General features: G+C 38.7%; 3 protein-coding genes across 8 annotated transcripts; all 3 read left to right on the top strand.

The window, feature by feature from the left end:
- The first annotated feature begins 367 nt into the window (after positions 1–367).
- On the top strand, positions 368–3,644 carry fdx1l (ferredoxin 1 like). The gene is made up of 5 exons (XM_004065696.4): positions 368–589; positions 1,526–1,574; positions 2,264–2,370; positions 2,440–2,527; positions 2,601–3,644. Exons 1-5 carry the CDS (start codon positions 403–405, stop codon positions 2,755–2,757), a joined length of 588 nt encoding a protein of 195 aa, XP_004065744.1. The 5' UTR covers positions 368–402; the 3' UTR covers positions 2,758–3,644.
- Positions 3,645–3,753: 109 nt separating this feature from the next.
- Positions 3,754–10,083, top strand: zglp1 (zinc finger, GATA-like protein 1). Of its 6 annotated transcripts, none has more exons than XM_020702277.2 (5): positions 3,754–3,941; positions 5,100–6,328; positions 6,403–6,515; positions 7,144–7,237; positions 9,595–10,083. In XM_020702277.2, the coding sequence occupies exons 2-5, from the start codon at positions 5,259–5,261 to the stop codon at positions 9,725–9,727; spliced, it is 1,410 nt and encodes a 469-aa protein (XP_020557936.1). In that variant the 5' UTR covers positions 3,754–3,941; positions 5,100–5,258; the 3' UTR covers positions 9,728–10,083. The 6 variants fall into 6 exon arrangements, with proteins under 6 accessions (XP_020557936.1, XP_004065851.1, XP_020557930.1 ...); XM_004065803.4 differs by having other exon boundaries at positions 4,988–6,328; XM_020702271.2 differs by having other exon boundaries at positions 3,754–3,993.
- Positions 10,084–10,321: 238 nt separating this feature from the next.
- On the top strand, positions 10,322–14,100 carry LOC101160044 (forkhead box protein D1-like). The gene has a single exon (XM_023955700.1). It carries the CDS (start codon positions 11,224–11,226, stop codon positions 12,076–12,078), a length of 855 nt encoding a protein of 284 aa, XP_023811468.1. The 5' UTR covers positions 10,322–11,223; the 3' UTR covers positions 12,079–14,100.
- The last annotated feature ends 2,010 nt before the right edge of the window (positions 14,101–16,110 follow it).

The following is a 16,110-nucleotide window of genomic DNA, read 5'->3' as shown; positions in this document are numbered from 1 at the left end:
TATAAATCTGTGTGTTTTGTTTGTATTGACTACAATTAATGCTTGAAATAAATCAAATCAAACTCACATTTAATCACTGTGCATTGTTAGTTAACTTGATATGTAAAGTGTGCAAATTATTATTTCTGTATACCTTAATTAAGTGTTGATTTTTTTAAACCATTTTGATGCCTTAATTTAAAAAATATATATGACTTTATTTTGATGAATTGATAAGAAAACAATGTATAAATTGATCCGAATCGATATCCGAGTTTTTGGGTTTGTTATGAAAATTAATTCAGATAAAAGTCAAACACAAGCGCCCCCTGCTGTCAGAAAAGCAAATCACAGAAGAAATGTCAACGTTTTTGTCACTATTTTCCTATTGGCTACTATCAGTCATGTGACCAAAACACAGCGATGGCGGCGTCCGCTGCAGTTCGGACGAGCATGGGGCTGACTTTGAGGTTGTCTCGAGTTATTCCAGATTGTAGCACGTGCCCATTTTACAGATTAAAGAGCTGTGGGAACAGCAGCGCCAGTTTACAAAGGAGGGGCTCTTTTGACAGTTTCCGGACCACAAACCGACATTTACAGACGACCATAGGTGAGTGTGGTGCAGCTTGCTAACGGTTAGCTTCAGTCAGAAACTCCCTGCGTTTACTACTTATAATTTAAAATTAGTAATTTAACATAAATAAATAAAAAGTGATTCAGAATGCTGGCTATTATTGGTGTCCACTTGTTTGGTTTGGTTTTATAGTGCTATAACTATAGCAGAAAAAACATCTTCGTGCCAGTTGTGTAATTTTGCCATCATGCCATCATCTCCTTGAAACTCCATTATGTCAGAGGTCAAATGTTCCCGTAGGTGTGTTATGTGAATCAAAATCACCTGTCACGGGGTTTAGACGAAATCTAAAGGCAGTTCATAATTAATTTAAACCAGAGATACCTTCCTTAGTCTAATAATTATTGATGGATGTGCACAATAGGGTAATACTTATACAAGTGCATGAATAATAATGTGCCATTTCTATACCATGTAGCATTCTAATTCTTTATTTGGTTTGATTTTACAATGTTTACATACCTACATGGTTGTGGACCCACTATGTTTAACAATTTCACTTGTGAAAACTTTTTAAATTTTTTTTTTACTCCATTGTACATTTTTGTATCAGGGAGATCCAGAGTTAGACTAATATTTTGTGTTCAAAAACTTCTGAAAAATCAATCACTCAAATTTTTTTCAATACCAGCTAGCACATTTTGGTGGAAAAAACCTTCTATAACTTATAGAATTTCCATTTTATAGAGTAAAGACTCTGATGGGTCATCATGACAAGCAAAATCTAAAGTGACACCTTTTTATTTTTTCCTGATCGGTTTCTTAATCTTGGAGATACATGGATGCATGTTTTAAAGGATTTCCGAGGTGCACCCCTCCTCCTTTTTGTGTGTAGAAGGTGCTGTACATCATATAACGTAAAAGTGCTGTTTTCTGAATCTAGCCTCTAACATTTTTGTTGGTATTTTAAAGGTCTTTGTAGGGAAGAGGACAGCTCTACTGCAGAGGACCCAGAGGAAGTGTAAGTGTGATTATTATTTTTTTTATGTGGGTGAGATTATTAAAGTCACTTTGATCATATTTAATCCAGTTTCAAATCGTTCTCAGCTTTCTTTACCTTATGATTATGCTGTTTTTAGCCAAAAATGAAAACGCCTGTGTCGTTTTCTAGGACATAGTTTCTGCAGGGTGGCAGTAGTTGATTAGAAACTCACATCTGAGTTGTTGCAATTTGAAGCTTCACTTTCTTTAAATGCATGTCCTCCATCATGAGAAAAAATGCCAAAAAGAGATGCTAAAAAACACCACTTAAAAAAAAAATCTGTGTTTTTTTTTAATGACAAAGCACTGACTCGGACTAGACCTGCAGTGAGGACTTGATTCAAATGGGACATTTATGACAGAAAAAAAAAAAACAAGACAATGGTAAAATCTTTAAACCTTCTGATTTTTTTCGGGGGACAGATAACCTTTTTTGTTCCATGAAAGGAATGTTACATCATGGAATGATTTATCCCAAATACCTGTAATCAGAAACTTAAATTGTCCACCGAGAAGTACACTTTTGTCTTTTATGACTATGCTATTTTGCCCAAAGCAGGTTAAGTATGTTTTACTTATTTTGGATGATTGTTACTTATTTATTTTTTAAAAAGGGACTCTTGTTTCCAAGATCTAAATGTTTTTAAATGTCTTCTTGTGTGCATTCAGAGTCAACGTGGTGTACATAGACCGGTCTGGCCGGAGGATTCCGGTGAAGGCCAAAGTTGGAGATAATGTTCTTTATTTGGCTCACAAACACGGAATTCATCTGGAAGGTAGGAGTCGATCAAGCCGATGAATCCACGCTCTTCAAATTGTTCCCTAACCTTTGGTGTTGTGTTTAGGAGCTTGTGAGGCATCCCTGGCCTGTTCGACATGCCATGTTTATGTGAGCGACGCCCATTTTGACAAACTGCCGGAGCCTGAAGAGAGGTCTGTCGGCTGCACCGCACAGAGTAAAAATTGCGATTTGAAATAAAAGTTGACTGGGAATTTGGTTTTTTAGGGAGGATGACATGCTCGACATGGCGCCCATGCTTCAAGAGACCTCCCGGCTGGGGTGTCAGATCGTTCTCACTCCAGAACTCGATGGCATTGAGCTGACCCTTCCCAAAATCACCAGGAACTTCTATGTGGACGGTCACGTTCCAAAGCCTCACTGAATCAAGGGACCCAACATGGAAACTGAGGATTCTGAGGCTAAAATGCAGGGGTTGCTGTGAGAAAGACCGATGGACGACCGCGTTTGAGAGCCACTGAAAAAGGCAGAAGGAAGAAAGTATGGTCCATAGCTTCTCTCAACACGATTCGCCAACTGACAAGATTCTGCAGTTTTAATGTCAGGATAGTTGGACACTACGTATCTTCTGAGGTGACATAAATGGTTATATGCAAAAAAAAGAGAAGTGATGAACTGATAAAGCATCTGTTTGTATCTCAGGCCATCTTACAGACATCCTCTGAGACTGGTCACTGTTGAAACCACGCACACTGCCGAGCATATCCAGTCTCCGCACTGCAGGATGGAGCATTCCTTGTTACAGCTTCTATACGCACAAATGTTGCAGGATGTCGACCGGTTCATTTGTGTCCTGGTCCACTCGTTGTAGCAATCTCCTCATGTGTTACATTCATTTAAAAGCAGCGTTTTAACAAAGTACCCTCACATCACCGCTGGTTTCCTGCTGTTGGCTTTTTAAGCCAGACAAAAGAAGCCATAAAGACGCATATTCCATTCATTAAAGCGGAATCTCCACAATCCAGAATTTACAAAGTAGAAACTTCTAACATTTCAAAACGACGACAGTACTGTGTGGGCTGGGGATGAGATTTTTCTTTCCTTTCAGCTGAAGGTGATTAAGATTTTGAGTAAACCAGTTTCAGGTGTTTGGATCCAAAGCAGGAAGCTGGTAGGCTTCACTTTACCACTTTACTCTCCTGCAGACGGTACCGCAGTCGTTTTGTGCAAAAATCAAGATGTGTCTTAATTGCAAACATTTAAAGTTGTGCAATAAAATTATGCTGAAATAAAAGAGAGCTCTAAACACCAGGGGTCTGACTCAAAATGGTTCTTTTACTTGGAATATATATATTTATATTTTCTTTTCTTTTTTTTGGTGAGGATGGAGGCCTAACCTGTAGACAAGTCGACCTCACCAAAACACCTCAGAATAAAACAAGTCGGCAGGTTTGACTTTTATACAGCGACGGTGTAATCCTCCAGATCAGAAACACCTGTGCACATCCTGTCCCCAAAAAACTCCTTCCATTCATAGCAAATCGCGCGATCGTTTGAGTTCCTCGCAAATCCAACTTTGTAATTGTCAAACGGATCCAAAGATCCAAGGTGAGGATCAAGCGCAGTGAACAGCTAGGAGGGATCTTGGATTACTAAAAGGGTAAAAAAGTTCAACTTGGGGAAGTGTAGTTCAATCGAATTTATGTGAAGTTGGTTTAAAAAAATGGATCAGGCCATCTCTGTGGTTGTACCATTAAGAAGTCGTTAGATCATGTCATGGCTAAGCGTGATGGTAAGTTGTTAGGCTAAGAAAGGTTAACCGTCGAAATAAGTGGAATCTTTGTTTATTTATTTCTCATTAAAAAATATTCAACTTTAAAAACATTTCACTTTATTATAAATTATATGATCCCCATCTGTGAGGTAAACTCCAAAGTTCAATGTTTGTGTTGTTTAAACAGAAATTGTCATTTGTCAGTAGTTTATACATTTTAAATGCATACATTAAATCGACCGCACTGCCATTGATCTTTAATGCGCTCGCGACCACTGACACAAACACCCGCGAAAATTGTCAACGTTCTAGAAGCCAGAACATTGCAACATTTGGATTCTAGAACGCATTTTTTCAAAACGAAAATTGCTACATTCTGTTTGGTGAGTTAATAAAGTTTTTTTTAAGTGACGTAACCTTTGAAAGAAACTGAGTTCTTCTTAAAATGATTATGGGAAACTAATTTTAATTTGTAACAATTTCATATTCATGCCATGTTGTTGTTTGATATGTATGACATTATTAGTATTATTTGTTAGTATTATGTAGCTTTAAAATACTTAAATACTTTAATTGTTCTCATTTCTTCTTGTCTTCCAGTAAAACTAAACAAGATATACATTCTGTTCTCATTTCAGGATGTTTTATTTTCCCTCCTTTATTGCAATTATATTAAAAGACCCAACTAATCATTTTAATCCGCTGATTATAAAGTTAATAACATTTTTGTTTTCCAGTTGTGACAAAAGACATTTAAAAACTGCTTCCATGAAAAGAGGAAACACTAAAGTGAATGCGGTTTACTGTCTAATTCTTAGGAGACAGACTAACTGACCTGCAAAGCAGTTTCTGTTTGACTGCATGTCCATGTGTGTTGCAGAAAACTGTGCAGCATGAGCACCAGACCACAGGCAGAAGCTGTCTGCACCCAGGAAAGCAAGAGCAAACTAGAACACAATGACTCCCCTTCTGCACTCTTCTACCTTTTCCAGGAAGTATCCAAGCTAACCGCACACACCCACACCAGTTTGCTGGACTCAAATCCACCACCTGAAAGACGCAAGGAGACGTCGAAGAAGAATCCCGTATTTATTAAAAAGACTGAAGATGGACGCTCCCTCCAAGTCTCTGTTAGCTCCTGCCAGCTCAACATGTCTCATATAACGCCTCATAATAACCTGAAAAACACGAGGGAAGAAAGTCCCAGAAGCAAGAACGCCCATCTAGATGAGGCCCGCCGTGAATGCAGTAGTCCTCTGAAAGCGTTGAGCTTGATCAACCTGCACTGTGAAAGACTCCTCCAAGGAGATGTGCAGGTTTCAGTCTCTGGGAAGGTGTTGTCCTCCGCTAACTGCAGTGACTCTTCGGCCTCATTGGCTGCTGGGGGAAAAACCAAGGCGGGAGTCGGTGGAGACGGTGCTCAGCGCCGTTACGCAGCATCTCCTGTTCTCTCAGAGGAACAGGAGAGGGCAGCCTCTGCACATCCTGCGCAGGACGTGGGGGATTGCAATGTGCAGCTCCAGAGGGCTGAAAAAGCGGATGCTGGTGGGGCAAAGTTAAAGGAAGATGATTCAGTGATTTATTTTCAGCCTCTGTGGAGTCCCAGAGACGAAGTCAAGTTCAATGGAAACGGAGAGCTAGAACAAAGCCACAGATCTTCAGGTGTAAGGGGGATTTTAGATTTACACCACCCTGATAATGCTGACCAGCATGTGCACACTACTAATATATCTCTTGATGATCAGCTGATCTTTAGTCCAAGTGAAAAAGACATACCAGCAATAACTTTAGATCAGAATTCAAACATTAGTTTGTCCTCTGTTATCACTCAGCTGCCTCCTCCTAACCCCATCCTGCCCTCTTCACAACCAGCATCCCTCCTTTTAGGCGACGCAGAAAGTTTCAACAGCCTTTCAAAAGAAGTCCACGAGGTCTCAGCACATGATTTAGACTCTAACAGTCAAGAAACACACGGGTCTGCCCACTTAAAGTCCCTCAGCTGTGATGTGTCAACTCCAACGTCAGAAATTTGGAACGGGCAAAAGGAGGAGATCGGCCTGCCTTCTCACCCGTGGAGAGCCAAAAGCAGAAGAAAACAGCTTCATCCCTCCCGCAGTGCTGATATTCAAGACCCAAACTTCCAGGGAGTGACGTTCAGGATGGACACAGAGCTGGATGACACCAGGGAGCAGTGCCGGCTCCTGATAACCTCCAAGTACAGGTAGTGGTTCTCCACATGGATCCTCTGCAGCACAATTCACTCGTTCATTTCTGCTGCGTTTGTCCTCCCCACAGCAAGGAGCTCCGCAGAGGCGGGAGAAAACCAAAACTGAGGTCACGGATGTCGCAGAAGTCATATAAAACTAGCAGCTCAGATGAGGACAATGAGCTTACCGTGGACATCTCTAGTGAGTAACATCTTTGCTGCCAATCTGTAGAAGCCTGTCCCGTTCTGAAGTCCTCGCCTGAAAAACGAAAATCCTAAAATGTTATGTGGGAAAAAAAGGAAAATGTAAGAAGAGGCTAACTTCAATTCTTCAATCTGCCATGACTCTGAATCATCATTTAGAGAAATACGTAAAACAAAAATGCAAACCACATTGCACCTTTCTCGGTAAAAATGTAACAAAATTCAGTGAAAATCCTATCAGTAAGTCACTTGTAATAATGGTTGCTTAGCAATACAGTGTGAACACACCATCAGACTGTTATTTATCACCGATCCAAAGCCGGATGTTTACTTCAGTCTTAAGCACCTCTAGTACTGCAGCCTGAATGCCGACAAATTCTTTAAAACGATGAGAAAAAAAATCTAAATTTTCAATTAACATTTGACGTTTACACAGTATAAATGCTATAAAACAAGCATCTTACACATGTGAATCCGTCACGCCTACAGTTTTTCCCACAAACATCTTTGTGTTTGATCCCTTTTTAAACCACATATATATCCTTTCTTTCGGAAGTGGCCAGTTTGATTACAAGTCTTACTTGCAGTGCAAACATAAAATATGCTTCCTTTTGTTTTTTTTTAAGAGGTTAAAGTCTGTGCGTCATGCTGCACCAGGAAGACCCCCATGTGGAGGGACGCAGAGGATGGGACTCCCCTCTGTAATGCTTGTGGAATCAGGTAGCTCTAACTAACACTTTTGGATGTTACACATTTTCTGAAACAAGGTGGTTGGATTTGCAGTACAGCATTTGGCTTAACTGGTGCAAATGATTGCTAATGGGTAACATTCATTCAGTCTTCTCATTGATTTTAATGTTTGTGAAAATCCTATGGACCTATTTTTCAGGAACTGCATAGAAATGTACTAAAACATTTAAACGTCAGTCCTTCTAATTGTGCAGATGCACTATGCTTAAAAGGTCATTTAGTTGTAGCCAGGAACTAAAACTGAATAAATGTAACATCGGTTGTAATTAAAGATTTGAATAGAAATTCAAACAGAAGTATCAAAAGAAAAACACTTTCTGCTAACGAAGATGGTCAGAATGTAGCTCCTGATCATCAAAAGCCGTTTATTTGATAATAGACCATAAGTTTGACGGCCTTTCTAATAGTTCTGGCAGACATGTAATGTTTTTTTTTCTCATATAAAATCAATTTTACTAGTGCAGATTTATCGGGGCAGAGTGAAAAATCTTCAAAGAAATTGGTTTAGAAATATTTTCTGGAAGCTTATATTGAGGTCAAAAGCAGCGCTTAGAGTTGCAGAAGAGTTAAACTTAGGAGACGGTAAATATTCTGGAGTTCTAAAAACAAGACAAAAGTGTAGAACATTGACTAATGAAAAAACACACAAAATCCTTCCCCTCGTTTATCTGCTCAGACGGCTGAGGGGGACGATTGTTTTGAACTCTCAGGCACCTTGCATTTGAACTCCCTTAAGCTGTGGTGCAGTGGACGCACCATTCATAGTTGTATGCAGAATCCTAACACGGAATTTTCTAAATCCAGAAGTTTTACAGGGGCTACCGGATGATTCTGAGACCACTGGACAATAAAACTGCGTACTTTTTAATGACTGTTTTTACCAAGTCATGGTTATAAAAAAAACATTTCCTCATTTGACGGAATCTTTAACCAGTTTTGAGATCGTCAGCTGTGCTCTGGAGTTTTGTTTTGTGAGAAATAACTTGATTCATTACATGTTACTTAAAAAGGCCCCAATATACTTTATCATCAGTTGAAAAAGTCTAATTATTATTATTATTATTCTTTTTTTTTCTGTCACGTGAGCCTAACTTTTCTTATTGAGAGTCCATCATACACATTAGTGACCCAGAAAACATTTGGAGAATGCTAACAATAAAGATGTAACGTGTGACCTTAATGGGTTTTCACACGACTTTTATTAAGACTTTCAATTGTGTACTTTTTAAAAGGACACATCTGTGTTCTGGTTTAGATTTAGAAAAAGGGCACAGTCTCGTTGTTGTTCTGTTCTTTTTAGATCTACTCAACAGTAAAACAGTGAAGGAGCTCAAAACTTTCCCTGATAATGTTTATGTTGGTCTAATAAAACTTCAAATTTGACACAGAATGTGAATAATCGTACATTTGTCAGTTGTTTATGAGAAAGGTTAAAACGTTTTGTAAAATGTGCATTAACAGGCAATCTAAAAACATGTAAAAATGAAATGTATTGATTAAAAAATATGATTTTTAAAAAATAACAGCAAGATTTAGCACATTAGAAAATAGATCAGAACAGTGTATTCTAAGAGTTTACTCTTTTGTTCCTGTTCATATTAATCTGCATTATTTGCTTTTTGGATCAAATACACATAAATATTGATAATTGATGTATAATTGGGTTTTTCAGCCAAATCCAAACTCTGCACAGTTTGACTGTAAAAGTTTCTATAAAGTTTGGAAAAAGATATTCTTGTGAGGTATATTTTTATTTAAGTTAATTCCCACATAAACCAAGTGGCCTTCATTAGGATAAAACCGGTTTGTATTTTAGTTTCTGATTGTAGGAAAAGCTATGAAAATCTGTTCCCTAAGCCTCTTTAATATCTTTTTGGGTCACTGCAGCTCTGATCTAAATAAATCCTGATTTGACCAAAAGTTCTAACACCAGAATAACTTTTATTAACTTTACTGCTTCTGATTCTGCCAAAAAAATTCAGGATGTGAAAACCATGAAAGGATTTAGTTCTGCTTGATTTAAATATAGAAAAACATGCAGATCAGCGTTTGCCTTATTCTGCTGTCCATTTTTATTATTTATGTAACTTAAGAGTTTTGACATTTTCCTTTCACGCTTTATGCCAAAGTAAATCTATGTTCATTCAAACAGTGCAAAAGTTTTAAATCAAACTTACTCTGCTATAAAAAAAGTTTTCTGAAAAGAGCTTTTCTTTTCACCAAATGTAGCAATTCTAGCAGAAAGTTCTTTGTTGGTTTTGCAGCATTTCCTGTTTTTGTAGTGAAGAAATAATGTGACTTAACCCTTTAAAAAAATCTTTTCAAAGGTATAAGAAGTACAGAGTGCGCTGTCTGAACTGCTGGCACATCCCTCGAAAAGAGGGCAACTCCAACTCGCGCTGCCTCAAATGTGGAAACTTTGTGAGGCTCACCACAGCTCAGCGGAAACACACGATCTAGAGGTTCTAGAAAGGCATCGTAGTTCATTTGTGATGAGCACATCTGCGTCAAAAACGGTTTTTCCCTGTTGACATTGTTTTGGTACATATTTTTGAGTGTTTAAAAAAAAAAACATGGACGACGAATGTTTTGTCTAAAATTCACTTAAAGTTAAGATGGTGTTTCAAAGTAATATTTTTTTTGCTTGATGCTCTACTGTTGTGCTTTCTTTACAAAGTTTGTAAATGTTTCCTCTTCATGTCAAATGTGATACTAAATGTCCATCAGAGCTGGTGGTTAATGTTGACAGACTGTCAAAGTAAGAGCTCGTCTTTAATGTCACTATGTTTACTATTAAACTTTGCTCCTGACCCTGACAGCAACTCTGTGTGCTGACTCCAGTACATAACTCTACATGTAAATTAAGTTTATATATATATATAAACATATATATATATAATTGACAAGTTAAATGTGTGCACTTCTTTAAAAAACAAGAATGTATATTTAAGATTTCTAGTTAGTTGTGGTTTGCAAAATTCAATAAAAAAGAAAAATCTTTACGTTTGTGTTCAGGATCTTTAATTAACCAACTGCTGCCATAAATCTATGAACAATTACTTAAAAATAATAGTTTCATGGATTCAATAAGAGGAGGAAAGGGGGGGGGGGTCTGTTTTAAGACTTCCCACAGTTTCCTTGGCACGCCTTGCACCACAGACCAGGTGGGTGGCCCTCCGCAGATTGATACAGTGCACCTATTATTTGGAAATGGATTACGTCTTCTTAAGAGTGACCTCTTTCACTGTGTGCCAAACCATGGAGCGAGGAGGAATGCTGGCAGAAACGCCAAAGACGTAAAAAAAAAAAAAAAATCAAAAAAGAAAAAGAAATCAGTTTTATGAGATGTACCTGCCTAAACCTTCCAAACTCACCTGCTGTGCACATGCTTTACATAAAAAGTGTTTTTTATTAACAAAAACCTTTTTTGCTATTAATTGTTCTTTTGACTGTTTGAGGAAGGAATTCGACACTTATTTTTCTAGCAGCCTTCCAAAAATGTTAAATATTGCCACACATCTCCTATAAGAGCTATTAAAAGAGTCTAGTCAAGCAGTTTCACTTATGTTTAAAAGGAAGTTTCTTTTTATTGAAGTTACTTTGTTAAATAGTTTAAACCACTTGTTAAAAATTGAACTCGATTTAAGCAAAATCGATGACGTTAGGAGTTCAGTTTAGTATAAAACATGCATTTGAGGCTCAGTTGACCTCATTATCTGGATCAGTCTCTGTTTTTTATGATCATTTTTCAACTATGAAGGCTAGTTTTCCTCTTGATGAAGATGCAGTGCGCATCAGAGAAGAGGAAGAGGAGGACGCCTGTTAGGGGGAGGCTTAAAAACTTCAACGTGCAGACAGATTTTTGTGAATGAAGGAGGAATCAGGGGGGCGGGGGGCGGTCAGTCATTCAGACAGGCGCTCAGATCACCTGCTGGGGCCCTGCTGCTCTCAGGACCATGACCCTGGACCGTAGACCCATGGATGAGACCGACGTCGACGCGGAAGCTGCGACGGACTGCCGGGGAGATGGCAGAGAAGAGACTCGCGCAGACGCGGAGCGGCGCGCAACCTCTCCAGGAGTCCGCGCGCAGGACGCTCCGGGCAGGAGAGGCGCTTCCAAGCCTCCTTACTCATACATCGCTCTGATTACCATGGCAATCCTCCAGAGCCCAAAGAAGAAACTCACCCTAGGTGAGATTTGTGAGTTTATCAGCCAGCGCTTTGTGTATTACCAGGAGAGGTTTCCCGCGTGGCAAAACTCCATCCGTCACAACCTGTCCTTAAACGACTGCTTCATCAAAATGCCCCGGGAGCCCGGGAATCCTGGAAAAGGGAATTACTGGACCCTGGATCCAATGTCCGCCGACATGTTCGAAAATGGGAGCTTTCTCCGCAGGAGGAAACGCTTCAAGAGGCATCAGTTCAGTTTGGGAGCGCTGAAGGAGCAGTGGGCGCAGGAGCGCAGGCTGGCGCCAGCCTCTCCTCCAGGAGCGAACGCGTTTGCTTCCTGTCTCGGCAGGCCAGACTTCAGGCGGGATGCAGCAGCTGGCCCGGGGTCCCAGGTGGGCCCCAGCATCCCAGTCGTGAGCAGCATCATTCCAGCGCTCTCCTCTCTCTTCTCCGGGAATTCTCCGTCGCTGCTCATGTTTGAACATCTGGACTCGGGACGCTGCGTGTCCGTGCCGCCTTTTGCTCCAAACTCCCCGTTCCTGCCCTCTGCCGCGCTGCCCAGCGTGATGCCCAGCACCCCCCTGTCATACTTTCCTCTTCTACCTGCTGGGATTACGAACATTTCATCTAATCTCATCTAAAATGGTTGATTTTATATTGGAGAAAAGAGCAAAAAAGCAAAAAGTGAACGTTTTAAAAGTTTTTTTGATCATGTTTGTATAATATATTTTCAGTTGGAATTTGTTTAATAATAATACCATTTTAGTGTCAATGAAATTTGAATTTACGAATGAAATGTTTTCATTTACTTCTTGTTGATTGCTTCAAAGATTTTAATCTTTCTTTCAATTTTAAAAACGAATTTAATAAATGTGCAAACACTTAATACAAAGTTAAAAAAAAGGTTAGAATTGGGGAAAAAAAAGAAAATATAGTTTCATTAAAATCTATTAAGATTTGCATCTTAAAGTGGTTTAGAAAAACTTCCTAAAATGCATAAAACTTTTTTATGGAGATGCAAAGAATTTAAAATAAAACAGATTTGCTTAAAGTGTTTAATACTTCAAATCCTCTTTATTTTGTTTGAAAAAGTGCCTGATGGAATAAAAAACAAACAGATGAAAGCAGACGTTCTTTTTGCTCCGCAGACTGCAGCATTAATCAAACATGCAAATTTGATCATCTCAGGTTCAAACTTTTTTACGATTCAGTCAGATTTCTCATTTTGTTTTTTTCTTTTTTTCTAAAGAAAGAGATGGATACTGATTTAAAGGAGAGGTGATGCACGGGGGTCTCATGGGAGGACACAATAAAAGCCAGGTAAAAAATGTATAACAAGCTTTGAATGATCTTCACTATATAAAGCAGATGAGGAAGAGTGCATGTCTGCATTACCATACAAATGTTGCAGCAGAGGCTTCAGTTTAAGGCAAACACCCCAAAAGACCAGTGTCTACTTTAGATCATGTTTTTAAGTTTTATGTACACTTCTTCCAGATTAATCGAGTTTTTAAATAAGTGCAGCAATCTCTTTCTGGATTTATAAGGTGGTTGTTCTTAGGGAAGATTGTTTTCCCAGCATGCTCTTTTTCAGCTTTCTTTAACATTATTTTATGCATACTCCTAAAAAAAACAACCTTTTATGTTGGTAAAGTATTGCTTTGCAATATCCCTTTGACAACAAATGGATATTTGAGCAAAATCTGTGAAAAAAAACTTCTCTGACAAGAGGAAATCTTGTAACAACTGTTTTGACAATTTGATGAGATAATTTTCCTTTTTAAATGATAATTTCCATATGAATCTTGTGCTGCAAAAATATGAAGTTATGATTTCCTGATGGAGTTTATTAGTCTCACACATCATTGCACATTCTTTCTTCAACACCGTTCTCTGAAGTGTTTTTTGCTCTCCCCATGTGTCCTTGAACCACTGCAGGAAAACTCCAAAACCTTATTTTCCTTTTCGATCTGCTCTGCGCTAAATTTGCTGCTGTGCCTTGGATCAGTGTCTTGCATGACTAAGCTGTAGCTGTTGGACAGACTGTCTCACATTTGCTGCTAAAATATTCTGGTACGTTTCTGGTTCCAAGTACTGCCAAACAAGCCCACATCATGACCAATCATGCTTGTCAGTTGGTAAGAGGAAATTTAGAAAACAAGTCCCGTTTTAAGCTAATCTGTCCACATGACGGAGGTCCAGAGGCACTGTGGCTTGTTCACATGCAGCTCTGCAAACCTCTGCTTCCTTGTCTTCTGTGACAATAGAGGCATTTGCATCACTGCTGTTTGAAATAAACCATCATATAAAGGGGTTTTAAACGTTTTAGTTCATAAACTTTGTTTTAAATATTCCCATTGAGGATCTAAGATGCAATTCGCGAGCTCTGTCTTCTCTCTTTATAGTTTTGGAATTATTTTACAAATTGGCTTTGGAGCAAACTGGCCGAGATTCTCATCTTATTAAAATTTGTTATTTTTGTACGATAAAGTGTTGCAACAGCTGCTTCTTTTGGATCATTGCTCATGTCTTTTTTTTTCAAGCTTTTGTGTTAATAAATACCTGAAATTTCCAGCGGAGAAAACTGAACAAACTTGTGCTTTTCTCACTGTCTGGTGTTGATCAGCCGATCAAAGCTATTGCAGTAAACCTCTTAAATCTTATGGAACCATATTGTTTCTCCTTTTTGATTCTACTTTTGTCAATTTAGATCGTAGATTTAGAAATTCTTACTTTAAGACAATCGTGGTGCAAAATCTCCAACAAGTGGACAAAAATCATTCAATTTCGAAATCCCTGTCTTGTTTTTTGTCCTCGAGATTTTTAAAGTTCACAGAAATTTAAAGAAATCTTTTCTTTCCCGTGATGAAACTGTGGAAACAACCTCACAGCTTGATATATTTTTAGAATTGTATTTCTGTCTTTAGGTAACAAAGCAGAGGCTTGAAAATCTGACTTTGCAAGCAGAGGTAAGTTGTTTTGAGCTCAGGTCAAACAGTGGAGTCTGTTTTTTAGACCCTCACTTACAATACTATCTTTGATGCTAAGACTCAGCATCAGAGTTGTGTTAAAGTCCCACTCCAATCAGCTTTTGATCTGTTTTAAAACTTTTCTTTATAATTACCCAATCTTTTGGCAAAATTAAACCAACCCTTGTCTTTTTCAAGTAGATGGTTTCTGGAGACTAGTATTAGTTCATTAAAAATCAGCCTTGGTTGTGGGCGGGACTAGTGGCGCAGAGTAAGCCCACCGCCCCTTCCAGTCATCCATCCATGTACAAACACTCTCTCCCTAGCTTACAGCATGTCACAGCCTCAACCTATATTAGCAGTGCAACAAAAAAAAAAGTAAAAATGGATCTTTACAACTACAAATTTTATCCAGATGCCAGGAAAAGAAACACGTACATGGATCTGCAAGTGGATGCATCAGAATGGAGCGGAGCAGGGAGCTTGCCGTAGTAAGTTGTACGTCACACTCATAATCTTTTTCAAATAACATTTTTTTTGTCTGCTCCCGATTCACAACAATTTGAACAAAGAAATACTCAGAAACGCAATTTTGAGCTTAATTTACTTAACAAATGTCCTCCATCATGAGAAAAATGCCACATGTTAAAAACACCAAACACACTGTTTTCATAGCAGGTCAAGATCGGAGTGAATTCATTAAAACACGGAGCGCATCACCCTTGTTATGTTGTTCTTGGTGGACTTATGCATAGAAATAGAAAAAAAAAAACACTTTATAAACAGGAGTAAAGGAAAAGAGGACCCTTAGGCTTCATTAATGCCAGCTTTGATCGTGAGTGCATTCATATTCAACATAAGAGGTTAAAACCTTGTTTAAAAAGCTCCTCTACAGGTTTTTTGTCATGTTGTTTGTTCCTCTGCAGCATTTTATTAAGACAAGTTGTTCCCCGACTGCCAAACCAATCCTTCTTCCAAACGTCTTTTCCTTGCTGGCCTGCTTCCACTCGCTTTTTAGGGGCGAAAAGTGAATTTGACAGGTGTGGGAGACCCAAGCCAGGGATCTGATGGGGAGGGGGCTCCTGTGAAAGTAACTAATGAGCTCGGGTTTTATTCTTATTCAAGTTTTGTGCACAACCAAACCCACTTTTTACAATTGTATTTTTAGACCTCTGACAGAGAAGTAGGACTTGACTCAGCAAAAGCAAAAAGAGAATTTAAAAAAGCAAAAACAGCTGCGTAGAAAGAAGTAGTGAATTTGAGAAAGAAGAGGTCAAAGGCAAGTGCAGCTTTTTAAATGCTGCCTTAACCCTTGTGCTATTTTAGATGACCCCACCCTTACTTTTACGTGTTCTTCCTACCATGACAAAGGTGGATAAAGGTGGAAAGATTTCATGTAATCCATGGACACCAGTGAAGATCACAAATCATTGAAGAAAAAAAGTTCAGCGCACTGTCTAGTGGGTCTAGATGACCCAACTCCCAATGTTAAAGTGCCTAGGATAGCACAAGGGTTACATCACCATTTTTAACTTTTACGCACACTAACTCTAAACTAAACATTAGCTAACAACTACAGTTATGAGCAAATACTGTGACTCACTTTATTTAAATTGCAATACTTATCTGGCTTGCAGAAATAAAAAGTCACAGAAAATAGGGGATGTACATAGCAAGAAAGGGCAGCCGAAAAACAGAAAAAAA

This window comes from Oryzias latipes, chromosome 1 (assembly GCF_002234675.1).
Source record: "Oryzias latipes chromosome 1, ASM223467v1".
NCBI lineage: Eukaryota > Metazoa > Chordata > Actinopteri > Beloniformes > Adrianichthyidae > Oryzias > Oryzias latipes.
The sequence above is the reverse complement of the archived record's forward strand: the minus strand, read 5'-3'. Positions and strand labels throughout refer to the sequence as shown.